This window comes from Salarias fasciatus, chromosome 15 (assembly GCF_902148845.1).
Source record: "Salarias fasciatus chromosome 15, fSalaFa1.1, whole genome shotgun sequence".
NCBI lineage: Eukaryota > Metazoa > Chordata > Actinopteri > Blenniiformes > Blenniidae > Salarias > Salarias fasciatus.
The window spans coordinates 6515703-6540877 of record NC_043759.1 but is presented as its reverse complement, the minus strand read 5'-3'; the positions used below and the strand labels follow the sequence as shown (position 1 = coordinate 6540877).

At 46.9% G+C, this 25175-nt stretch overlaps 4 protein-coding genes across 10 annotated transcripts in view; 2 read left to right on the top strand and 2 right to left on the bottom strand.

Moving 5' to 3' along the window:
• The first annotated feature begins 2655 nt into the window (after nt 1–2655).
• LOC115401583 (protein CEBPZOS-like) lies at nt 2656–4366 on the top strand. Its single transcript, XM_030109853.1, has 4 exons — nt 2656–2787; nt 2920–3037; nt 3527–3571; nt 4237–4366. Exons 2-4 carry the CDS (start codon nt 2920–2922, stop codon nt 4317–4319), a joined length of 246 nt encoding a protein of 81 aa, XP_029965713.1. The 5' UTR covers nt 2656–2787; the 3' UTR covers nt 4320–4366.
• On the bottom strand, nt 4095–12675 carry cebpz (CCAAT enhancer binding protein zeta). 4 transcript variants are annotated; one of them, XM_030109836.1, is made up of 17 exons: nt 12463–12675; nt 9853–11387; nt 9539–9770; nt 9208–9385; nt 9043–9131; nt 8159–8212; nt 7979–8081; nt 7820–7879; nt 7677–7743; nt 7486–7592; nt 6232–6292; nt 5921–6126; nt 5803–5838; nt 5614–5712; nt 5469–5533; nt 5260–5341; nt 4095–4506 (listed from the first exon to the last, which is right to left on the bottom strand). In XM_030109836.1, the coding sequence occupies exons 1-17, from the start codon at nt 12661–12663 to the stop codon at nt 4340–4342; spliced, it is 3342 nt and encodes a 1113-aa protein (XP_029965696.1). In that variant the 5' UTR covers nt 12664–12675; the 3' UTR covers nt 4095–4339. The 4 variants fall into 4 exon arrangements, with proteins under 4 accessions (XP_029965696.1, XP_029965695.1, XP_029965693.1 ...); XM_030109835.1 differs by having other exon boundaries at nt 7820–8081; nt 9853–11151; nt 11185–11387; XM_030109833.1 differs by having other exon boundaries at nt 7820–8081.
• A 252-nt stretch (nt 12676–12927) lies between these two features.
• On the top strand, nt 12928–18603 carry ndufaf7 (NADH:ubiquinone oxidoreductase complex assembly factor 7). Of its 2 annotated transcripts, none has more exons than XM_030109845.1 (10): nt 12928–13505; nt 14191–14348; nt 14436–14516; nt 15418–15528; nt 15652–15865; nt 15985–16043; nt 17020–17140; nt 17276–17412; nt 17533–17706; nt 17779–18603. In XM_030109845.1, the coding sequence occupies exons 1-10, from the start codon at nt 13427–13429 to the stop codon at nt 18001–18003; spliced, it is 1359 nt and encodes a 452-aa protein (XP_029965705.1). In that variant the 5' UTR covers nt 12928–13426; the 3' UTR covers nt 18004–18603. The 2 variants fall into 2 exon arrangements, with proteins under 2 accessions (XP_029965705.1, XP_029965703.1); XM_030109843.1 differs by having other exon boundaries at nt 12929–13505; nt 17020–17133; nt 17269–17412.
• The window catches only part of LOC115401569 (serine/threonine-protein kinase D3), a 31472-nt gene continuing 24661 nt past the window's right edge, over nt 18365–25175 (bottom strand). Inside the window, exons 11-20 of one of the 3 annotated variants that reach the window (XR_003932962.1) lie at nt 24822–25086; nt 22407–22459; nt 22188–22260; nt 21988–22094; nt 21719–21880; nt 21540–21638; nt 21194–21461; nt 20077–20162; nt 19750–19990; nt 18365–18377 (exon numbers count right to left, since the gene is read on the bottom strand). Coding sequence is in view for 2 of the 3 variants with exons in the window: in XM_030109837.1 (XP_029965697.1) it covers nt 19817–19990; nt 20077–20162; nt 21194–21461; nt 21540–21638; nt 21719–21880; nt 21988–22094; nt 22188–22260; nt 22407–22459; nt 24822–25086 (1287 nt within the window). In the remaining variant the exon portion in view is untranslated. Of the gene's footprint in view, nt 18378–18585; nt 19991–20076; nt 20163–21193; nt 21462–21539; nt 21639–21718; nt 21881–21987; nt 22095–22187; nt 22261–22406; nt 22460–24821; nt 25087–25175 lie in introns of those variants that run through there. The other 2 variants (XM_030109837.1, XM_030109838.1) reach the window with 2 other exon arrangements.

Sequence of the window (25175 nt, the reverse complement as noted above, 5' to 3'; positions counted from 1 at the left end):
TCAGTCAATCCTCTTCCTCTGTCAGCAGTCTGGTCTGAGGAAATACTCCACACCAGTCACTGACTGCATTTACTTTAACAATCCTCCTCCTGTATTTGGACATTATTAGAGCAGAATCATGGTGTAAAGCTGTTTAACGAGCCAAAACGAGTACTGAGCTTAATGCTGCAGATACTCCAGATTTTAATAGCTGAGCTTTGGTGACTTTGGTGATTTTAAGTCGCTGTAACTTTCATACAGCATTGATTTGTTTGCAGTTGGTAATCTCTTAATACGACAACATTCTTCTCATTTTATGACAAAAAAATTGAACACCAGGACCCCTTTTACACAAGGTTTCAAGTGAAAATGCAGAATTTTTTTGTTTTTTTCCGGAAAATTTACACATTTGAAAATGAAATCCTTGATTCATTATTTTATTGGTCACAGTGGATTTTTATTTAGTTTTTTTCTTTTGAAATATAGGGAATACATGGAGCACTGCAAATCATCGATTAGATTAACAAAATATATATTTGAATTCAAATGATTTAAAAAAGCATGTTGATTCATTATCCATGGTTGACATTGTCATGCAAGTTCTGATTGAAGAGTTTAATTTCACTCACATAAGGTACATTGATTACACATAATAATTCACTTTGAATGTTACCTGAATACGTAGTTTTTATTGATGTGTGATAGTGCGCCTACATAGCTGCTGTCATAATAATTTCAACCTCTAGAGGGCACTATCAATCAAAATATTTGACTCCAGAAAACAGTTGGTTCCTGTAAATCAGCTGTTTTGTTGAGTTAAAATCCATTAAGTTTATTAATTTACATGTGGAAATAATGGAGGTAGCTGGAAATGCTCCTGAAAAAAACAACTTCACAGTTTGTGTTATGTTAAATAATCTGTCAGACGTTTGAAATCATCAACAAAGAAGCTGCTATAAGGTACAGCTGAAAAAAAAAGTAGATTATAATGAAGTTAAAGGTGTCTTTATACCCAACACATTAAATAGTTAAAAAAAGAAAAATAATGTAGGTTCTTATGTGTTTGGGGCCAAAATCAGCATCGATGTCATGACTTGTAAATTAACAATTATTAAATTAAGATACTGAAAGTAAATGTGTGTGGCTGGTGTTCCAGTTTGTGCTTAATTTCTCAGACTTCAGGAATGAAAATGGTCTCTCGTCCATTTTATGGGGCAGTTAAAGCAGTACGGATCTGACACTTGCTGCATCAGTGGAGATCCTCGGATCGACTTGAAATCTGCCACCCAGCATGAGACGCTGCGGCAGAGTGTTCCTGCGGGAGTCGGAGGCCGGGTGTGTGTTTGTGTGTGTGTGTGTGTGTGTGTGTGTGTGTGTATGTGTGGACTCCGCCGTCGTCCTTCCTCCTCGTCCTTGTCTGACAGTTTGTGTATTTACCTGCTGCTGAATGTGAAAGAGCTGAAGCCGGACCACCGTGCTCTCTGCACACACACCACTGTTTTCCCCTCAAACAGCCCCACATATTTGCCCCCTGCTTCAGGGCCACACACTCACACCCACACTGAAATATTTATTAAAGCTGCAGCCTGCTTTAGGACGTTAACCCTTTATCCTGGAAACTCACTGCTTTTACAAGCATCCACTTCTTACTAACACTCACTCCATATCTGACAAGATAACAAAGTTAATCAGTACATTGGTAAACACTTTCAGAATTTTTATGAGATATTCATGAAAATCACACACTAATTTTAAATTATGGCAATCAAAAGCTACATTTAAAAATGTGATGAATGTCAAGTTGTCAACTGAAAATGTAAGGAAAATAATCAGGATGTATAATTGAATGCTTTCAGGCCTTTGGCTTTTACCCGGTGAATTGAAAGATGTGAGACACTAAAACTGTCCAGTAAACCTGTAAAGAGCTGCTTTTTGTGAGTCAGGTGAACCAATACTGTGTCTTTGTTCAGGGCAGAGGTCACTGTGGGGGTCGGTGAGACCAGTGCACCAGGTTCTCATTCAGCTACCATGAAGACATGGAGAAAATGACTATTTCTGTCTGCAGCTTGTGATTTGATTCAGGTTTTTAAAAAATGTTGCAGAGAACTGGAATTTAAACAACAAAGTCAACATTTAGAGTTCTAATTAATTTAAAAGTCAGTCTTTATGTATCTAATGACTACACTGACACCTGCTGGTCATTTCAGTAATTACACCAAAAGTGATGACAAAAATAAGTGACCAATAATGGTCGATTAAATAATATATTACAACAATAACAAATAATCTAGAATTTGTTGATAAAAAAAGTCATTTATTTATTGAAAAATTAATGGATTTTTTTAGGATTGGAATCCTTCAATAAAATAAAAGTAATTGGATGAAGATAATGGAATAAATACGTAATTTTATTTATAAATGTAATAAACATAAAATATAAAAAATCAATAATAAGAAACTTCATGTATTTCTATGTGTATGTCAATATAGGTGTGCATTACATTGGATATAGATTTATTTGTCTGTGTAAAAAAAATGTAGATTTATTCATATAGGGTTATCTGGATTAAATATTATTATATTAAAAGGATGACCGATGATCGATCCGTTTGTCGAAGCCGTGTTTCCGTATGTCAGTGTTTTAAACCTCCTGAGCTTCCGTAGAGCCTGTTAGCATTTAGCCTGCTAGCTCCGTGTTATCCAACGCGACACATTCGTGCGTATTTCGTGTTATTTAAACAACGTTTTACCACTCGGCTTTCATCAGGACACACTTCTATCTGCTGTCCACCCGCTGCAGCACTAAAGGTGAGTCATGTCACGAATTAGAGAACCAGAAGTTGAAGAATAGTCCGTGTTGAAGAATAGTCCGTGTTGGGTCACTCCTGCTCTGCAGTCATGTTTTGAATGAAGTTGAGATTTTTGTGTTTCACTCCTCAGATGTCTCCCAAACCTCTGGCGCCTCTGGCCAAGAGGCTGATGAAGGGTGTGATCGCTCTGGAGCTACTGGGGGTGCTGGGAGCTTACGCCTTGTTTCACCGCATGAACTCCAGTCAAGGTGACCTGTCACTTCACTGTCCTGCAAACATCTGGATCCTGTAGCTTCACTGGATCCTGTAGCTTTATTAATCTGAAACTAAACACATCTGGATCCTGTAACTTTATTAGTCTGAAAGTAAACATCTGGATCCTGTAACTTTATTAGTCTGAAACTAAACATCTGGATCCTGTAACTTTATTAGTCTGAAACTAAACACATCTGGATCCTGTAACTTTATTAGTCTGAAACTAAACACATCTGGATCCTGTAACTTTATTAGTCTGAAACTAAACACATCTGGATCCTGTAACTTCATTAATCTGAGACTAAACACATCTGGATTCTGTAACTTTATTAATCTAGAACTAAACACATATGGATTTTGTAACTTTATTAATCTAGAACGAAACACATCTGGATCCTGTAGCTTTACTGAAGTCTGAGACTAATCACATCTGGATCCTGTAACTCTGCCTCATTCTGCTTTCTCTCCGTCTCTACCTGCAGACTTCAGAAGCACCATGAACAGCACGTTTCCCTCAATACTTGAAGGTAAGCTGGAGACCCTCAGTGATCGGGTTATTCCAGGGGTGCCTAACACGAGGCCCGTGGGCCAAAATCAGCCCACAAGAGGCTCCAATCTGGCCAAACCACCAGGCTAATTGTAAAAATTTTGAATAAAAATCTTTTTCTTTTGAGTAGTGAACGCAATACTGAGCCCCAGTTCATTGTTTTTTTAATGGAATGATCTAAATAAAGTGAGGGGTGTTAAAAAAGCTGATTTATTTTTTTTTTAAATTCCATTGAAATTGTTCATTATTTATTATGAACAATGTTTTTTTTCCATGTTTTTAACTTCTGAAGTAATGACGGAAGTCAAAAATAGAGGAACTAATACTATTGTAATCGTTAAAAAATATTTCATAATTTTAACTGGATTGGTCATAAAAGTAAAATAAAGTTTGTTTTTTCAAGAGATTTAATTTTCATTCGACGGTGGTTTAAATACAACTTCTGCATTTCTGAGTCAAGTCTTGATTAACAAGCATGAAATGATCCAGGAAACCAGACATACTGTATGAATATGAACTTTATATTTAGTTACAGCAGCTGTAAGAAAAGGTGTTTGCATGTGACGCGTCGCCATGACAAATATACTATTTAAAGTCTCAATTTTACAAATAAAAAATCAACTCCTTTGTGTCTCTTCCTCCCAGTTTACTACCAATCCAACGAGTGGGCGGGAATCTACGGCATCCGCGAGCGGGACCGCGAGGTCTGGGCGTCCCGGCGGGACTGAGGATCTCCGCCTCGCTCCGCTCACTTCCTCCTCTTCTTGCCGCCGAGCGGCCGTCCGGCGGCGCGGCCCCGGCCGAACGTGGCCGTCTTCCTCCGGTTGAAGGCGGCCTTCTTCTTGCGCAGCGTCTTGGCGTCGCGGCCGTGGATCCAGTCGTCGCGCTGGGCCTCCCACTTCAGCTGCTTCAGGGCTGCAGGAGGAGCAGAGGGTCAGACAGACTGCAGGGGGCGCCGCCGCGCCCTCGCTCCGGGTCAGAACCACCACAAGACCCAGTGAGACGGAAATACAGACGGTTTCACTGCAGTTTGGGAGTTTGTGTATCTATGACAACGGTGCTCAGAGCTGCTGAAGACAATGTTTAGAAAACGCTCCGTCTCCGCGGAAACGGAGAAAAATGTAAACATTCATTTAAATGAACTTGAAATGTATGAACATTTGTTTCACCACATTTAATGCTGTTGAGAAAAGATTAATAAAGTCATTTTATTGCTCACAACTATTGTAAAATTACTTTAAATAATTAGAAAAAGCCTGTCCTTTACAGTCATTATTTACAGTGAAGCCAAACACTGGTGGATGTGGAAATGTCTCATTTTGACACTTCAGTCAACCTCAGCCTGGTAAAATCTGAAACGTTCAAGTTGGAACCACTTTTATCTCTTAAAACTTGTTTTCATGCTCCAGTTCAGAGCTGAAAAACACATTTTAGTTCATACAGTCTAATTTCTTCATTTTAAACCTTTTTCTTTGTTGCACTGTAGAGTATTTGTAATTAAAATATCTATATTTTCACAACTCATTTCAAAGAAACCGGTTGTGCTTGACCTGAATCTGCTGTGTTGGTTTTAAAACTGTTATTTAAGCTGAATCAGCGTTTTTTTGTCGCTGTGGAGAAACTATTAAAGGTCGCTGGGATCCAGCGGTGAAATCCTTCCTGAGTTACCTGCTTTGTCCCGGTTGGCCATGGCGTTCAGCCCGATGTTGTCGAACTTGGAGCCGGCGTTCTCGTCCAGCATGGAGCCGAACTGGACAAAAACAAAGAAGCAGTTTAAACAAAGAGAAGCAGCTGCGGTCTCTACGTGGTCCGGCTGGTTCAGAAACGTCTTTACACGAGTAAAATATCATGTTTCCTACAGAAACCACGTCTCTCACCTCTTCAGCAGCTTTGAGCATGCCTCCATCCTTCATCTTCTTCTTCTTCTTGCCCTGTGTGGCTCCTGAAGGGACAAACGGCAGCCGTTAGTGATGAACCCTCAGAACAGCCGGGAGGAGAAAACACGGCGAGTTTAACACGAACCGAAGGAGGCGGAGAAGTCGAGCTCCTCCGAGGATTTCCTCTTCTGCTTCTTGGAGCGAGGAGTGATATCAGGAGCCTCCATCTCATCGCCGTCCGACTCTGAGCGGGAAATAAAAACTTCATTTAGATTATTCACGTGAACCGTTGGTGTTTATAGAGCGTCTTCCTCACTCCTGAGTGAGAACTGACCGGCGAAGGCGTCGTCATCGTCCTCCAGTTCAGGAACTGGAAACAAAATCAAAATCAACTAAATTTAGAGATCGACTTCACAAAACAGCACCAGGAAGTAAATAACCTCAATCATCACCTTCATCATCATCATCATCGTCGCCGCCTCCCTCGGCGTCCATGAACGTCCCTCCTTCCTCCTCCAGCTCGTCTCCGAAGTCTTCCTCCTCCATGCTGCCCAGAGACATCTCCTCGTCGTCCAGGTTGTCCACGTCCGAGTCGTCCACGTCGTCCGAGTCCGAGTCCTCGGAGGCCTTCTTCTTCCCTTTGGAGCTCTTCACGTTCCTGAGAGACGGACGGGAGGAAGAGGAGGAAGAGGAGGAGGTTGAGTCATTTCAGCGCTTCGTCTCTCTGGATTAATTTATCTTCAGAGATAAAGTGTCCAGTCACCCGGCGAAGTCCAGGTCGTCTCCAGACAGCGAGGGGAAGTAGGAGTCGGACTCGAACTCGTCTGTAAAACGAGCAGAGAGAGAATCAGAGGAGAAACATCGACGTCATGACGGGAGCCAGGAGGAGAACCAGGGGGAGAACCAGGGGGAGAACCAGGGGGAGAACCAGGAGGAGAACCAGGAGGAGAACCAGGAGGAGAACCAGGGGGAGAACCAGGAGGAGAACCAGGAGGAGAACCAGGAGGAGAACCAGGAGGAGAACCAGGGGGAGAACCAGGAGGAGAACCAGGGGGAGAACCAGGGGGAGAACCAGGAGGAGAACCAGGGGGAGAACCAGGGGGAGAACCAGGAGGAGAACCAGGAAGAGAACCAGGAGGAGAACCAGGAGGAGAACCAGGAGGAGAACCAGGGGGAGAACCAGGAGGAGAACCAGGAGGAGAACCAAGAGGAGAACCAGGAGGAGAACCTGATGGAGGCCTGCCGTCTCTTCACTGCTGCTCTGATTCTTTAGTGTCTTTCTGAAAAGGTCTCAATAGTTTTGTGTCTCTTGCAATCTTTTTTTAAACTTTATTTGCTTGTGGAACATTTTATGTTCTCTTTGAATCTTTTTTTTCACCCGTTTGTCTCTTTCTGATCAGTTGTTTTCAAAATATTTCATAACTTAAAATAAATAAAATCTTTTTTAGAGTCAGTTTGCATCTCTTTGTGGTAGTTCTGGTTTTCTGTCTCTTTTGGACACCATTTTGAATCTTCTGTCTTCTGTTTACTGGATTTACCTTTTCTTTTTCCGTAAGTGGTCGCTCTTCCAGTCCTTATTTTATGATTTTTAAAGCTACTTGTGTCTTTCCTCTTCATGGTTTTGTCTCTTTTTTCACCCCTTTGCGTATCTCTCTGCTACCTACGTGGCTTTTTTCCATTGCTTGTGTCTTAAGCGCGTCATTTTTTAACTTTATTTGTCCATTTTTGATATGTGCGTCTCCTTTCTTGTTGTTTGTGTGTTTCTACAGTGCTGTCTTTGTCTAAGATCAACAGTTTTCAGCCTCTTTTGAGTCAGTTTGTGTCTCATTTCAATAGATATCTTCCTTTATGTTATTGTTTTGAATCATTTGTGCTCATTCAGAGCTTTTTTTTCTCCTTGATTTGATATTTTTAAATTAGAAAACGAGCCCCGTCAGTTCAGACGGACTGTTTAAATGGCATAAATTGTGAAGTTATGAGGATCAGCTGAGTGAGTTGTGGCGGGAAGCCGACTCACCGAGGGCTTTCTCGAACTCGTCGTCGTCCACGTCCTCCACGCTCTCGTTGTCTCCGTCCCTCTGCGGCCGCCGCTTCTGCTTCTCCTGCTGCCGCTTCTTGAAATATCTGCACAGATAAATCAACGCTCAACAAAAACAGACCAGATTACGACGAGTAAAGTGGGAGGAGGAATGGAGGCGGACGAGTCACCGATGGAAAAAGATTTCATCCACGGGAATCTGACTCTCGTCTTTGGACAGAAACTCCTCACAGTTCACTGAAAGGAGAAACGACACGCGTCAATAAATGACCTCAAACCGGCGAAAAGCTGCGAAACGGAGATTTTCTCTCACCTGGTAAAGACTTGGCAGGTAATCTTTGTTTGGGCATCAACGCTGCAGCGTCTGTGTTTTCTGAGGATGAAAAAGGAGTGAAGGACTGGAGGGGTGTGTGTGTGTGTGTGTGTGTGTGTGTGTGTGTGTGTGTGTGTGTGTGTGCGTGGGCGTCATTACGTTTTCCTTTGAGCTGTTTGGGGTTCCTGAAGACGAATCGGTCCAGAAATCTGATGAGGGTGAAGTCCTGCAGCGGGTCGCCGGAGTACTGGATGAAGCCTCCCTGGAGGAGGAAACCAAACAACAGTTTCAAAAGTCTCACGGAGGAAAACCAGCAGGGTGAAGGAGGGGGGAGTTCACCTGCAGGATGGTTTTAGCAAACAGCGACACCGACGGGTGGTAATGCAGCGAGAGCTGGAAGAAACAGAAACACATTTTAACAAAGACAGTTAACAAATTAAATTAACATTAAACTAACCAGGAACATGTTTTAAACTTCACGCACGCCGTCGATGCAGGATTACCGTCCAGAGACTGGTTTAATAAAATGCACCAAGAATAAAGGAGCGACCTGCAGACGGTTCTCAGAAAGGAAAACGTTCTCATGAGGCCCCGTTCACACCACGACGTTTTCAAGGAAAACTGCAAAACTTTAACGTGTCTGTTTGCACGAGCCACTGAAAACGCAGCTTTCTGGAAACGCTCGGGCTCCGTTTCGAGGCCACTTTTACAAAACGTTTGGCTCCATAGAAACGGGGGACAATGGTACTTTCTGAAATCGCTCCGTCTCTGTGGAAACCGGGGAATGACGTCGTTTTCAAAACGTTGCCCTGTAAACGCGAAACCTTTCTGAAACAAAAACGACGCGCTGTCACTTTAAGCGTTGTCGTGACAACGGGGATGACGGCAGCTAATGCTAACCAGAGGAACTGTGGATCGAGGCTAATGCTAAACAGGCTAATGCTAACCAGAGGAACTGTGGATCCAGGCTAACGCTAATTCCAAAGAGGAATCCTCACGTTTCTGTCAGGAGGGACGAGTTCAGCCGAGGCAGGAGTAAACAGGAGTGATGCTAATGCTAATGCTAATGCTAACAGTGAGCTCAGTGACACAGAGAGACAGCAGCTCTGCAACCGGGTCCACTCACACTTTCCTCCGCGTTATTTACAACATCGTTCTGGAGCAGACGTGAATGTTAAACTTCACACACACACACGTGTGTGTGTGTGTGGCGTGCCGCTCACCCTCTGCAGCTCCCACAGCGTGGTGAGATCGGCGCCGCAGAACAGCGGGTTTCTGTGCAGCGGGTCGTAGCTCTGCGAGCTCTTCGTGCCTGGAGAGGAAAGAGGAACAAGTTTGTCTTGATAAACTTTAACTTTAGAACCGTCTCATCCCAGCGTCTCACTGACCGTCCAGGTTCTGGTGATGTACCCACGATGCCGCGGGTTTGACCACCGCCGCCGCCGCCGCCTCCTCCTCCACACTCGCTCCTTCCTCCTGTTTGTCTGCGTCCACAAAGCGCTCCTCCTCATCATCATCGTCGTCGTTTTCTTCAGCGAGGTCCTTGAACGCCTCTTCCTCTCCATCCTGAGTGAACAGAAAGGCAGAAAGTCTCTCATGAGAGAACTGGCTCTGGATCCTTCATTTAGAAGGTATTTTTACATGGATACAGGAGTATAGAGCAGCACTTCCAAAGTGTTTTTGCACCACGGACCGGATTTCAGAGACAGAATTTCTCACCTCGGCCTCCTGCAGCAGCGTCTTCAGGCCCGGCTTGGCCCGCATGACCTCCGACACCAGGAAGAGCGCCCCGCAGGCGAAGCTGGCGCCCTGCTCGGCGCTGACCTGCAGCAGCCGCTTGACGAAGGCCTTGACCCGCCGCAGCGCCACGTCGGCCTTCAGCGACTTGTAGAGCAGGTTGAGGAACATGCTCTGCCTGGAGGACGAGGACAGGCCGGGGTCCAGGAGCTTCCTGCGGGGGGGACAAGAGGATCAGGACACCTTCGTTTCTGCTTTTCTAAGAGGTTTTCAGGAGCGGGTCTGCCGGTCTGCACCTGTACAGGGTGACGTAGTATCGGTCGGAGATGCTCTGCTGGGAGTCCATCACCTGGAACAGCAGCATGAGCGCCTGCACCGCCGTGTTGAAGCGGACCAGGTGCACCACCCGGAACAGCGTGTCCATCTGCTCCTTCACCTTCTCGTCCCCGGCGCCGGCGTAGGGGTACGCCCGGTTGACGCCCGACAGCAGCGCGCTCAGCATCTTGGAGTCCACGTCCTTGGTCTTGACGCAGGCGCGGAAGAAGGAGAAGTAGACGGCGATGAGCTTGGCGGCCAGCTCGGCCTCGTCGTGGCTCAGCAGCACCTGGCTGAGGAAGCAGACGGCGTAGTACTGCGCCTTGGCGCTGACGTTGGGCCGGAACAGCAGGCGCTCCACCTCGCAGCACACCACCACCTTCATGTTGGGGTGCTTGTGCAGCAGCGTCTCCAGCAGGTAGGACGCCTTGGCCGCCGTCTTGTACTCGGGGTCGCCCAGCTTGTTGACCACCTGGACCAGCAGCGCCTTCTCCTGCTCCGGCCGGCCGCACAGCAGCTCGTGGGCGGTGGCCAGCGCCTTGGCCTTGGTGGCCGGCACCGTGTCGTGCGCCGCCGAGTCCAGCGCCTCCACAAACTCAGCCACGTGGTGCTTCAGCCGGTGCTCGAAGTACCAGAGGACCAGGCGGCGGTCGCGGGCGTCGCGGTTGCCGCTGGCACGCTCCTCCAGCTGGTCGAAGGGCCGCTGGTCGAAGGGGCGGAGCTTGCGGTGCTCAGGCAGCAGGTTGGACAGCAGCAGCTCCCGCACGGTGTCCATCGCCATCAGGCCCATCCGCCGGCCGCCGCGCTTCTTCACCATGGCCACCAGGCTCTCCACGTGCTCCAGCATGTGCACCGGCGCGTCCTGGATCAGCAGCGTCATGGCCGCCATCCTGTCCGCCAGCACGCCGGACGACACCACGGTCTTCATCCAGCGCGTGTTGGCGCCTTTCTGCAGCGTCTTCTTGGTCTTGAAGAGCTGCACCTCGGCCTCGTACAGCCGCTGCGCCAGCTCCTTGTACCGGGACACCAGCGCCGGGTCCTGCGCCGCCGCCGAGCCTTCGGAGGCGCACTCCGCCTCGAACCACTTCCCGCCGGGTTTGACGAGAAGGACGTTCCGCGGGTGGAAGTCAAACACGTTCTGCTTGGCCTTTTTTGCGGACGCCGCCGAAGCGTCGGCGCTCTTCTTCACCTGATCGCCAGCGGTCTTCGCTTTGGCCTGCTGGCTGTCTTTCTTTTTCTTGCCGCTCTGCGCCTCGGCCGCGGTGGAGGGAGCGGCGGCCACGGTGGAGGAAGTGGCGGCCGCGGTGGAGGGAGCGGTGGAGGGAGCGGTGGCCGCGGTGGAGGGAGCCGCCTCCGGTTCGTCGCTGATGAACTGCTGCGAGGCGAACGCGCGGATCCCCAGCTTGGTGATGAACTTCTCCAGCTCTCCCTCCTCCAGGTCGTCTATGGCGCCTTTCTTCCCTCCGTCCAGGAGCTCGCTGTTGTCGTCCAGACCGGCGAGGAGGACGTAGTCCGCCTACACCAAGACAACAGACAGATCAGTACAGTTTTATTCACAACATTATGGTTTGCGTGCAGGAAAAAAAAAATACACCAGGACTTTGAAAACTTCAAACTTTTTATCAGATCTTCTCATTATTTTGCTCTCATAACTGACTTGATGCTTTTCTTTACCAAAAATGTTCATATTAAACAACTTCTGGTTAAAATGACATTTCACATAGTGTTGGATTAAGATGATCTAATCTACAGATCTGTTATTCACCATGCTGTCATCCACTTCAGGACTCACTTATGCAGGCAGACAACTCTTCTATATCTACAGTCTCTTCTCAATATCCACAACACAAATCACAGCACCATATACGTCTGTTACAGACCTTCAAACTCTACAGTTATTCCACAATAACCATACAAAAAATATTGAAGGATCAGTGAACTTACTTTTAGCTTTCGTCCATTTTTTTTCTTAAGATATACCACTGTAAACACTGGAAATATTAATTCCTTTCTTTACAGCTGTGTGACACATTTTTAATATATGTACATATTTTTTGGTTTCTGTTTTTCATTGAGCCTCTTTGCTGCTCTACATTCTCCAATGAACACACATATCAACCAAAATACAAATATGCAGGCAGCATAAATGACCCCCCAAAAAATTATTAAGAAAACAGAGAATATAGGCAAGAAAAAAATTCCAACAAGATCTCGAAATTGAACTTTAAAACTCTAATGAAAATGAGCAATATTCAGTGTAGCCTCATAAAAAGGAAACTCAACTACTGTAAATAAAACTATTAGCTTAATCATTGATGGTCTTCTTCATACAAGCTGATTATAACATTTAATAATTATTCAAATTAATTGTCCATAATTGTTAATGACATTTTTTTTATTCGTGGTTTTAACGTGAATACACTCAAATCCTTCGAAATAACAACCATAACTGTCAATGTCAAGCTGAAACACACGCTTAAAGATAAAGAGTGGCACTACGATCGGATTTTAAGCCCATTTTGGATATGAAAACATCAGTTGAAGTTTAATTAAAACCATTTTTTAGGAGAAAATGAGGAGAAATAACTCGCCTGTGTTCCTCCCAGCCGTAAAACCTCCTCCAGATCGAGCTCATCTTTATCTTCCTGAGCGTTGTTCCCACCTCCATCTTCATCCAAACCTTCCTCCTCTTCTCGGTCGACGTTTTCAGACTGAACCTCGTCTCCTCGTTCCTGAAATCTCGCTTTAGTCGGAGCTTTTCCCTTCCTGCGCTGCTTGTTTTTCGCTGCCATGCTTGCTGCAGCGTGAGGAGAAAACCGGAAGTAGAAGATGCACTTCCGTTTACATGACCCTTTTTTTATTTTTGTGTGTATGCAACGGTATAATTTTTAAAACTGCATTTTTTTATTCTCTGCAATTATTTTTAAAATATTTAAATATTTAACAAAAATAAACTAAAAAGTAAAGGCTCACATTTCTTTGAGCCAATCATATATCTCGTCCTTAACGTCACCGTTCTTCGTCCAATCAGAAGGCTTCATACTGTTAGCTTCTTCCTGTTAGTGCTTCACTTTTACACAAGGACGTTTTCGGATTTAATGAGTTTGAATGACAAAAATCCCACGCACGAACAGCTTTGACTTTTGTGTCGTGTGCACACGGAATTGGAGCTTTACTTCTAGTACCGTTGCTTCTTTTTTTTCTTTTCGTTAACACAATTGTTGGCTGTTTATGCGGCTAATGCTAACCGATGTTTCGGGTTAAGTGGTTTCCTTCTTAACTGGTGACCAGCTCCTTTAAGCAGATTTTGGAAAGAGACTCTTAAAAAGTACGACACAGAAACTTTATTGTTAATGTTCGCGTTCGCCAGGATAGGCAGAGATTTCTGTTCGGTGTTTAATATCTGCTGTTATTAGCAGCAACAGAAGACGCTTAAGGAGGTCGGTTACCAGTTAGCAGGGGAACCACTTAATCCGAAACCCCGGCTGCTGTCAGATGGTCCATGTGGTTCAAACATGATTCGGTAAACGGAGATAGTGTGACATTGACAGAAAAATGAGGACTTTATTCAGGTTAAAGACACAGCAGCTGATCAGCAGAACCTTTATTCATCCAGTCAGCCTGCCAGCACCAGGTAGGAGATACATACTCTTAGTTTACATCTCATTTATTCACAGAAATGATCAGCTACCTGCTTTAATAGCACTGTAATTAACCAAAACCTGCAACAAATGCTTTCAGTTTAAAAAGTCATTTAATCAGCTGTTTTATCTTTGTAATACACAGATAATCAGATGAAACACACCAGGTTAATGCCCTGTGCTGCCAATAACATGGAAAAGATGGAGATGTGGTCTTTTAACTATAGGGTTAAACATTTTATAAAACTTCTCAAACAAGTTTGATGTTGAACAAATAATGTCTAATATGGTGCTGTTAAAAGTAGGTACAGTTCTCTAAGTAATAGCTACTTAATTGTTTATTGATCAATTGTGTTTCAGGTTTCCAAAAGTCTGGAAAATATTCAGATTGAAACAAGATTTTACAAATTTAGAAATCTTAAAGTATATAGCTTTAAAAACTATGGATTCTGATTTTATTTTTCATCAGTCAATTACTTCTTTTAAGTAACCTAGAAATCTTGAAGAAATAAAAAACTATATTTCCAAATTCTTTAAGAAAAAAATCCAGAGATCTCGCTTTGGAGTGATTGTATTTCATTGGTTCTCATATTGACTGGAAGCTCTAGCAAATTCAGATTGAAAAAGCAGTAAAATTAAATAACTGGTCTAAACACAGCCATGTTTTGTGTTTGGCAGGAGGATGGCGAGCGGCTCCATCCAGGCTCTGCAGCTCGCCCCCCAACGAGGACCGACCCCGGCCCTCCATGCTCCGCCACCTCACCTCCAAGATCAAAGCCACGGGTCCGATCCCGGTGGCCGAGTACATGAGGGAGGTCCTCACCAACCCCGTGACGGTGAGCGGAAAACCCTGGAGCAAGGCTTTACTGCTGGGGGCTGCAGGGTCGCCGAGGGGTTGATGCCTCTTCTTCATGTGTTTTCAGGGTTATTATGTGAGGAACAACATGCTGGGACCTGACGGAGATTTCATCACGTCGCCAGAAATCAGCCAGATATTCGGAGAGGTGAGGCTGGAAGAACAAATGCGTGTCAGTGAGGTTCCTCTTTGGGATTCCTCATCATTATATGTAACATCAATTTTATGTCAGCCATTTCAGTTTCCTCGTTTTCCTCCTTGTAGTCTTATTTTCAGTATTGTTTTGTTAGATTCATCACCTCTGAACAAACAAACCTGCATTAAAAGTGATGAAAGTGTGATGGATTTGGTTCAGGGAACAACTTTTCAAGATATATGAGGAGCAGAAAGAGTCTGCTTTCAAGAGGAACTTGGCTTATGTGCTTGAAATGTATTAAAAAGAAGGAAAATCTTACAAAGAAGCAAGAAAATTAACAAAAAGAGGAGAAAACCTAGCAAATAAAAAAGATATTCTTAAAAGAAAGAAAACTTGAGAAAAATATCTAGGAAAAATACAACATAAAATGTATAGAAAAAATAAGATATTCTTTTTAATGAAGCAAGAAAATCGGAGAAAAAATGTAGAATATATAAAAAAATCAAGACAAAAACTAGAAAATCAAAAGATATCCTCTAAAAAGAAAGGCAAGAAGAACAAAGATCTAGAGTCTTTTTTAAAAAGTCCAAAAAGTTTTCGCAGTGAAAACTACCTGGAATCTAATAACATGAAGATTTTGTTTTAAGTAGACATCTTTAGAAGAAAATCTAAAAAAAATCCTCTGAAAAACTAGGTAATCAGAACTAATTTAAAACATTGTTTAACATTTTTTAAATAACTATTTAAACCCTTTTTAATAATGTGAAAAATTCTGTATAAATGAAGTTTTTGCGGGTGATATTTAGTGGGGTTGCAATGCGGGGAGTGTGTTGATGTGAGACGTTTCTGCTGTGTGTGGTGTGTGTGTGTGTGTGTGTGTGTGTGTGTGTGTGTGTGTGTGTGTTTCCTGCAGCTGATCGGCGTGTGGATCATCAGTGAGTGGATGGCGTCCGGTCGGCCCCGGCGGCTGCAGCTGGTGGAGCTCGGCCCGGGACGAGGCTCGCTGGCCGCCGACGTCCTCAGAGTACGACAGGAGGAGACGAAGCCTCCTCCATCATCATCATCACTTCTTCTCAGACGGATCAGTAAACCGTGTTTAAGGCGTCCTGGCGCCGTCTGACCCGGTCCCCGGCTCTCCCCCCTCCAGGTGTTCGGCCAGCTGCGCTCGGTGTTGGCCGAGGCCTCGGTGTCGCTCCACCTGGTGGAGGTCAGTCCGGCTCTCAGCCTCGTCCAGGCCGGCAGTCTGACCGCAGACGGCGGCCGGGCGGCCAACGGCGAGGACGAGGCGGCGTACCGCCGCGGGGAGACGGCGGCCGGGCTACCCGTGTCCTGGTACCGCCGCCTGGAGGACGTCCCGGCAGGTAGAGCAGAGGAGGGTCAGACCAGGACCGGTCACCTCAGTATCACCGCTGCTGGGTTTTGTCTGTTTCCGTTTCGAAACAAATCTCCCTCCTCTGACTCTTCTCCTCTCCTCCTCCAGGATTCAGCATCTTCGTGGCTCACGAGTTTTTTGACGCTCTGCCGATCCACAAATTCCAGGTGAGGTTTTCTAACTGATGTAGGAAGTTTAGTTTTTCTGTTGTAAATCCACATTTGTCGTTTTTGTTTTATGCTGCTGCCAGCAGGGGGCGCCAAACAACAACAGAAAGTTAGTCAACATCAAGTACAGTAGGAATGTAATACTTTTTTAAAAAGCAGTAAAATGATCCTTATTATTATTTGACTTCATGATTTTAACAAAAAATGTAAATTATCCACCTTTCATTCTTTTTGAAGTATTTAGAAATAAAGAATTTCAACAATCGAGTGTCTATAAAATAGATTTTCCCACCTAAACTCCTCAGAAACACCATTAAATTTTAATAATATGGGATTTTAAAAAATCTATTGCATAGAGTAAAAATGACCATAATTAGATTTTTTTTCACAAACTTTAGTTAAAAAAACTCAAATATCCCTAAAACTTTCAGCACATGTCTCACAAACACTTCTGATAGCCTCATCCCAATGAAATTAAGAAAAAAATCAGATATTTAAAGTAAAAAAAACAAAAGATCAACCTGATTTTAAAACTTCTTTGAAAGTAAATAATTCTCTTAAAAATGTCTCTGTGCCAGTTTTGGCCCACGGGTCTCATGTTTGACACTCAGTTTTGTAGAAATAAACCTGTGGTGTGTTTAACATCAGGTTCTTCGTGTCTCTTAAACAAATTAACTGGTATTTATTTTGTTTCACAACAAATTTAATAACAATTTACTGTTTGTATGATTGTATTTAAACGGTAGATATTTACTCTGCTCACTAGTCTTTGTGTTTTTCATTCAACTTTTTATTCAGGAGATGTTACACATTTAGTTTTTTTCAATTCATTACTCTTTGTTAATCTATAAAAAGTTGTATTATTGTTCTGTTAGATTGTTTTTCCTGTTCTGTGGAGTCACAACTAGATTTAAAGTTAATGTTTTATTGAACGGAGAGTTTGTCCTGAGCCCGTGTCTCCGTCTCTCTGTCTCAGCGGACGGAGCGCGGCTGGAGGGAGGTGCTGGTGGACATCGACCCGGAGAAGCCCGACGCGCTGCGGTTCGTCGTGGCGCCGGCGCCGACGCTGGCCTCCGCCACGCTGCCGCAGGTCGGTGTCTCCGCGCCGTGGAGTCCGCATGTTCTCCCCCGCAGTCCAGAAATACCACACACAGCTGGAGCTTAAGTGTGTGTGTGTGTGTGTGTGTGTGTGTGTGTGTGTGTGTGTGTGTGTGTGTGTCGTCAGGAGGGCGAGAGGCGGCCTCACGTGGAGGTGTGCGCGGAGGGCGGCGTCCTCGTCCAGCAGCTGGCCCGGAGGATCGCGGAGGACGGCGGCGCGGCGCTGATCGCCGACTACGGCCACGACGGCACCAAGACCGACACGTTCAGGGTGCGCCGCCCGGCGCCGCCTGCTGGACGAACCGCGTTCTGCGTTCCAACGCGTCGCGCTGTCCTGGATTCGGTTCCTGCTTCCGTCTTCCTGTAATCCTCTCCTGTCTGCTCTCTTCAGGGGTTCAAAGGTCACCGGCTGCACCACGTGCTGGACTCGCCCGGCTCGGCCGACCTCACCGCCGACGTGGACTTCAGCTACCTGCGGCGGATGGCCGGAGGGGGCGTGGCCTGCGTGGGGCCCGTCACGCAGCGGTCCTTCCTGAAGAACATGGGCATCGACGCCCGGATGCAGGTGAGAACGGCGGTGGGAGCCCTGGCGGGGCCGAGCGGCGGCGGCGGTAACGTACGGGACTCTCTTCTCCAGGCGCTGCTGAGGAGCTGCGGCGACCCGGCCGTCAGGAAGCAGCTGCTCGCCAGCTACGACCTCCTCACTAGCCCCGCCCACATGGGCGAGCGCTTCCACTTCTTCGGCCTGCTGCACCCCAGCCGGCTCCAAGCCCCGCCCACGCCGCAGGGCCTCAAGCTGGAGAGGAGGAGGAGCCCGGCGCCGCTGCCCGTGGCCGGGTTCGCCGAGCTCAGCTACACCTGAACGCCTCGCGGCCGGCGGTGCCTTCAGGCGCCGCAGGAAATAAAGACGTCGGACACGTTGCCTGTTTTCATGAATAAACATTCGGCGCCTGTAGATCATCGTTCTCTGAAAACTTCCCACCCGGAGCAGCAGCAGGGCCGCCGTGCTGAAACCCGACACCCAGGGGGGAGGTCAGAGGTCACGGAGCGGCGGCGGCAGCGGATCCTCTTCCCAGAACATCTTGAAGCGGTTATCCGGTTTCAGACGGCGGCGGCGGCGGCGATCGGGTTCAGGAGCCGTAATGAAGCGATGGTTTCCAAACATCCTGCTGTCCGCCGCTCCTCTGAGGCCCGGCGGGCTTCTCTCCTCCGGGAGACTCTACGACCTCACAAAACCTCACCGGGAAGTGGGAATGATCCGACTGAGGACGCTTCGCTGCTGTAAACTGGGAATTTCCCAGTTAGGAGGTGGAGCGTTACCGACTTGTCAGTATTTGTAAATCTACATAAAGAGTGTTTATTGATGGCAATATTTAATGCACCAAATACTGTTTCTGAAGTGTTTGTTCTCTTTTAATCCCAATAAAATGTCTTCACATAGGTCTTCACAGTTTCACTGTTCAGCTTTAATCATTTTCCCACAGAAATAAAAACATCCACAAGACGAAACGTTTTCTTGTAAAAATATAAAAGGTGTCGTAGCTTCTCAGGTCGCAGTGGGCTCAGGACGGACGCGTCACGTTTAGAGTTCGGAAACACGGAGACTAAACCAGCAGCTTGACCCTCGGCCAGAGAATCGCTGTGGAAATTACTTTATTTACAAAATGGACACGTTTTCTACAACAATCTGCCGTCAAGCCCAGTTTTGTTGGTCTAAAAATGATCCCGAGGTTTGAAAATGAGCAGAAGGTTTTTTAATGTTAGGTTTGCATTTAGCCTCCAGCCAGGAGACGGAAGAGTTCAGAACGCACTACTTCCTCCAGATCTCAGATATGTCAGCTATTTTCAAGACAAAATACTCGTTAGTTGTACATGACTGTCTCAGATCTTTGGTTATTTACAAGAGGCGTATTCTACTATTGGCTGTTTCTGCGCTGGAGCGCCGTGGAAGTTCACTTCCTGTCTCTGAACGAGACGTTTAGCTTCAACGTCAACCCAAAACCCCAGAATCTGACTGAGTTCAGAGTTTATTCTGGTGTAAACTAATTCCTTAATTAATTTCAGTTTGGTTTCTGATTACTTCCTGAACCAGTCGCTCTAAATTCAATTAAAGCAGAGAAAACCAGAAGATAAATTAGCTGCTTAGTTTGGCTTTTTTCTACTTATAAGACGTTATCGGGGTTAAAAACCAAAGGAGCTTTAAAGCGTGTTTTTTCCAGCTACGTCTCACCTTAAAAAGTCTTAAATTTGACTTGAAAACCTGCAGAAACTGGAACATCCTCACCTGAAGGATTGAAAACGTGATTTCTCCTGACAGTTTTAGCTTTTTGGACGTGCTAACCAGGCTTCTCGTTTTTCATAAACGGAGAAAAGAATCCAGTATTTTTAAAAGCTGCTGTTAGAGGGTCGGTTTCTACAATAGAACAAAGACAGAAAACACTAAAAACAAACATGTTGAGGATTAAACGAGTTGCTACGGATCCGTGTTTTGTCAAGAAGATCAATGTTTCTCAGTTTTGGAGATTTTTTTTTAATAAAACAATGTGCCTGAGCTTGGATTTGAAATCTCATCAGGATCCGTCGGCTCTCAGTGTTCGTCTGTTCAGACCTGGAGAACGGATGTGAAGGTAGATCCCAGGGGTCCCGGGCCCTGCGGCGGCCCCGTGGCGGCCCCTCTACGGGTCCTCCTCCATGTCGTCCAGGTTGGGCGACATGATGAAGTGGGTGGGGTAGTGCAGCCCCCGCTCGTCGGCGTACTCCTCCCAGCGGGCGTCGTCGCTCTCGTGGGTGATGTAGCGCTCGCCGCGCCGCGTCTCGAACTCCCGCAGGTCCAGCCAGGTGTGGTAGTCCTGCGGGGAGAGCGAGTCCGAGTCCCTTCAGGTCTGAAGCCGACCCCGCTCGGCTTCGTGGTTCTGAGTGGATAAACGAGGCGTACCTGCAGCCAGGGGTGGCTGAGCGTCTTCTCCACGCTGTAGCGCTTCCTCATCTTCACCTGCAGCAGGTTGTTGATCAGGTCTTTGGCTGGAGGAGAGAACAAACACAGGTTTCAATCCTAATCCTGAGCGCTTCTTATTCTAAACTGTTGAATATTTATTGACTCTACAACGCGTTTTATTTTCAGTGAAAAAAGATTAGAATAAATTTTGACAATAAAATGCAAAGATTCAACATCATCTGATGGACATCTCTATTTTTATGTTGACGATCTGCAACCTTCATGACCAAAAGAGCCATTTCTGTGACTTCCCACCAAGTCAAGCTTGTTCTGGAGCCGTAAAGCACATTTAACTTTTGAAATGAGGCGAATGCAGCTTGTGAGGTTTCATATATGGTTGTGATGCACAAAGAAAAACTATATCTTAAGACACATTCATGAAGTTTTCTGAATAGTGAACAGAATAGTGAACATTGTAACATATTCAAACTATTTTTGCACCTGATTTTAACAGTTTTGCTCCTCTGTTCGAGCTTTTTTGGTGACAATTTTGATATTTTCACTGTTCTATCCATTTTACCTCTTCTTAAACAGTTTTTCATGCTTTTCACCAACCATGTTTAATTTTTTTCTTTTAGAAATTCTAGATATTTTAGGTTTTTTTAAGCCATTCTATCTTCTTTTTCCCCCATTTCTTGTGGTTTTAGCTATTATTCCCTATTTTACTTCAACCTTTTTTGAACCAGAAGTGAGGAATCATTCTGAACAGTACTGTGGTGTCACTGGAATAAAATAACTTGAATCTTTATTCACGTTTCATGTTGTGAAGGTTTCATGGAGCCACTACAGTGGGACTAAAGGGCCACATCTGGCTCCAGAGCCACAGGTTGAACACCCCTGGTGTAGAATACCGAAATATATCGTGATATATCGTGATACGCATCGTATCGTGAGGTTCTTACCAACACTTAGCCCTATTCTGCTTATTGTGCTACGTCACAACAGATGCTTTTTAAAAGTACAACCATATATTTTAGAAATCCTCACAGTGAAGAAACCAATTGGCTCGTCAATGAACGTTCTCTCAGCGGGACGGCGGGGGCGGCGGCGGCCTCACCATCCTCTGAGATCTCCTTCCAGGGGTTGGGCGGGTACATGAAGGCGGCGTTCTGGATCTGGTCGTTGATGTCCTCGTCCTCGTTGAAGGGGAAGGTCCCGCTCAGGCTGACGTAGACGATGACGCCCACCGACCACATGTCCAGCGAGCGGTTGTAGCCCTTGCTGCGCAGCACCTCGGGCGCCAGGTAGGCCGGCGTGCCCACCACCGAGCGGCGGAACGACTTCTCGCCGATGATTCGGGCGAAGCCGAAGTCGCAGAGCTTCACCTGCCGGGCGGAGGCGGGGTTGGGGTCAGAGCGGGCGGGAGCGGGGGAGGGGAGGGTTCACCGGGAGGCGACGGGTACCTGAGGGAACGGCTCGGCCGACGCCAGCAGGACGTTCTCCGGCTTCAGGTCGCAGTGGACGATGTCTTTGAAGTGGAGGTGTTTGAGCGCCACCAGGATCTGCAGACGCAGCGTGGTCAGGGCTTTACAACACACACACACACACACACACACACACTCTCTCACACTCACACACGGACCTGCGTGACCAGGAACTTGGTGAGGCGCTCCGGCAGCCGGCTCTTCTCGCTGGACAGGATCATCTCCAGCATGTCGCCGTGAAGCTTCTCCATGACCACGAAGACCTGCTCGGGGGTCTCGAACATGCACTCCAGGTTGACGATGCCCGGGTGGTGCAGGTTCTGCCGGGAACCAGGCAGAGGAGAGTCACAAGCGGAACGTTTTCGGACCGACTCCTCGGCCGCAGGTCGGTCCGGAGCGCTGGGTTTGTTCATCCGGCTCTGGGTACCTGCAGGATGGCCACCTCGTTCCTCAGCTGGCTCTCCTGCTTGGTGGGAAACCGCATCTTGTCGATGATTTTAATCGCCACGTCTCTGCCTGTTTTTCTGTGTTTGCCTGCAAAAAGAAAGAAAAAAAAAAAACATCTTCTGACGGATTGTTCTGGAGGGCTCAGCTGGTGGAGGTCGGAGGTGACGAGGCGCCGCTCACCTCCGTAAACGATCCCGAACTGCCCCGAGCCAAGGACCTCGTCCGCGAAGATCTGATAGACGGAGCTGATGTCCTGGAGGAGGAGGAGGAGGAGGAGGAGGAGGAGGAGGAGGAGGAGGAGGAGGAGGAGCGGTGCGTTACAGTCTGCTACCAGCACGGTGAAGGTCAGCGCTAAGGTCACAGAGCGGTGGCGGCGGCGGCAGCAGCGGCGGCACTCACCACGTTCTCCTGGATCTGGGAGTTGGACACTGATATGCTGATGCTGAGTTCTTCTGAGGAGAGACGGAAACACATGAAAGAGCTGCAGAGAATCCTCAAATATTAGAATTACACTAACTTTTCCTTGAGTCCACAAGTCTTAACTTCTTTTATAAAACATTACAGATCTGTAAAAGCAGATAAAAGTCTTCTTTACTCAGGTCAGAGGAATAAAACTGGCTCGGTCTGCCTGTCCTGCTGCTGCCCGGAGCCGATTCCTCAGATCAACAGCTGTATTCCTCTTCGGAGCTGGTACTGATAGTTTCAGATCACAGAAAGTGTGTTTCTCACTACACATCGCCTCCGTCCATCTATTCCCTCCTCCTGCGAGCGTCTCATGTGTTCATCCGTCTCATGTGTTCATCCAGTCCGACCCCGCAGAGCCGAGGCCGTGCAGCCAGCAAACTGATGAGCTGCCATCGATTTCAGATCACAGGCCGGGATTTCATCTGGTCGCCCCCCCTCTGTGATCAATACCTGCAGTCTGATGTGGGGAGGCGGCCCGCCGATATTCAGGTCAGCAGTCAGCTCGTCAATCACGCAGTTTACGTAACCTCGGGGACGTCGGGACGTCCAGAAACGCCACCGATGCCGTGATTCTCAAATATCTGCGTCTGATCGGCGGACGCCGGCTTCTCTAACCGCTCAGGATCTCAGAATCAGGATGTCTAAACACACCTGCTGCCCAGAGAAACAACATGGAGCCACTTCACCGACATAAAGCACAAAACAGCCAGTCGGCAGCTCATTCAACTGAGCAGATTTAGTCATTCTAAAATGTGCATTTTCTGGTTTTCTTTCACAAATCAAATTTTTGACCTCTGAACCTCAGGTACAATAATTATTACTAAATTCTATGGCAAATAACAGGATTAATAATGAACTTTTCCTGGATCCGTATTCCTAAAATCTTCCTGCAGGATGATAACATGAGTTCACCGTTGCAATAAAAGACTTTAAAATGACAGACGGCCTCTTGTCAGGATCTGATTCTCCATCAAATACAGGTTTCTACTTGACCTCGTACCGACAAAACGAGTTAAACTTAAGACTGATTACTGTTGATCTCTCTGAATTTGATCCCTGTCAGCTGGAGCGTTCGCACGTCTGCAGCTCCAGTTTTATATAACGACTCCATCCTTCATCATCATCATCATCATTTAGCGGTCTGATTCTGCCTCCTTGGTGATGTTTCGTGGGAGCCGCGCCGTTTCCGTTTGTCACAGAGACGGTCAGAATAAGTCCCGTTACGTCAGCCGTGCATTAACTTATTGATGCTGGAATTTGATTGCAGAGCAAAGCGTGCGGGTTTTGTTTTTTTTTTGTTTTTTTTGGGAAGTGGAGCATTAATTACTCAGCCGGTGGGAAACGTGGACGACGGCGTTCTGTCAGGAGACGCCTCGTCTCCATTAACGGCTGATGAGGGACTTAGCGCTTTAATACCTGGAGGCGCGTTCAGGTGTTCAGATCAGCCCGAAAAGTCATCACAGACACACACACACACACACACACACACACACACACACACACACACACACACACACACACACACACACACACACACACACACACACACACACACACACACACACACACACACACACACACACACACACACACACACACACACACACACACACACACACACACACACACACACACACACACTTTTAACCCAAAATGAACCGCAGCGGAAAATCCTTTGAAATCCCTTCAATCAAGTTAAAATGTCAGCGTGTGTGTGTGTGTGTGTGTGTGTGTGTGTGTGTGTGTGTGTGTGTGTGTGTGTGTGTGTGTGTGGCGTACTTCAGAGTGTGTGCATATTTTTCTGTTTTCTCTGTTTGTGGGAGTGCATTCTATGTGAGTGTTTGTTCTTGTGTGTACTTGGAGGGTCTGTGTGTGTGTCCATGGTGGTGTGTGTGTGTGTGTGTGTGTGTGTGTGTGTGTGTGTCCTTGGTGGTGTGTCTGTGTGCTTTCATACGTGTGTGTTGTGTAACAGTTGTTTCCTAAAGCAATGTTCAGGAGCTCTTCAAAGACAAAACCTCGGAGCTTTCTGAACCGAGTCCAAGGGCAAGGGAGAGAGAGAGTGTGTGTGGTGCGTGTGTGTGTGTGTGTGTGTGTGTGTTTGCCCTCCAAATACACGCTTTTGAGGTTAACTGCTGACTCTAAACTGCCTTTAGATGTGAAATGTGTGTGTGCGCAGACGTGTGTGTGTGTGTGTGTGTATGTGTGTGTGTGTGTGTGTGTGTGTGTGTGTGTGTGTGTGTGTGTGTGAGAGAGTCCTGGCGGAGCGGTGACCTGTGCAGGATGTGCTCTGCCGCCGGCCCCGCTGTGTTTCCTGCAGCCGGACCGGCGCTGCCGCCGCTGTTCACTCACTGTGGTCCTTGCCGTGTGCCGGGCCGACGCCCACGCTGGCCTTGGGCGTGACGGGCATCAGCGCCTGGCGGATGGCCTTCTCCCAGCCCCGGCCCGCGTCGCGGCCCGCGCCGGGGGCCCCCGGCGCCCCGGGGCCGTGGTCCTCGCCCACGTAGTAGACCACGCTGGCCGTCACCACCTCGAAGCAGTGCGGGCTGCTGCCCGGAGGCAGGCGGCCCAAGTCCTGCGCCGGCTCCACCTGCAGGATCTCCGACAGCGGGATCTCCTGAGACCAGAGACGGGGTTCAGCGCACTCACAGCCGCAGGCTGACACGCCGCTGGGTTTCCACTGTTTAAACCCAAGCTCCACAGCCT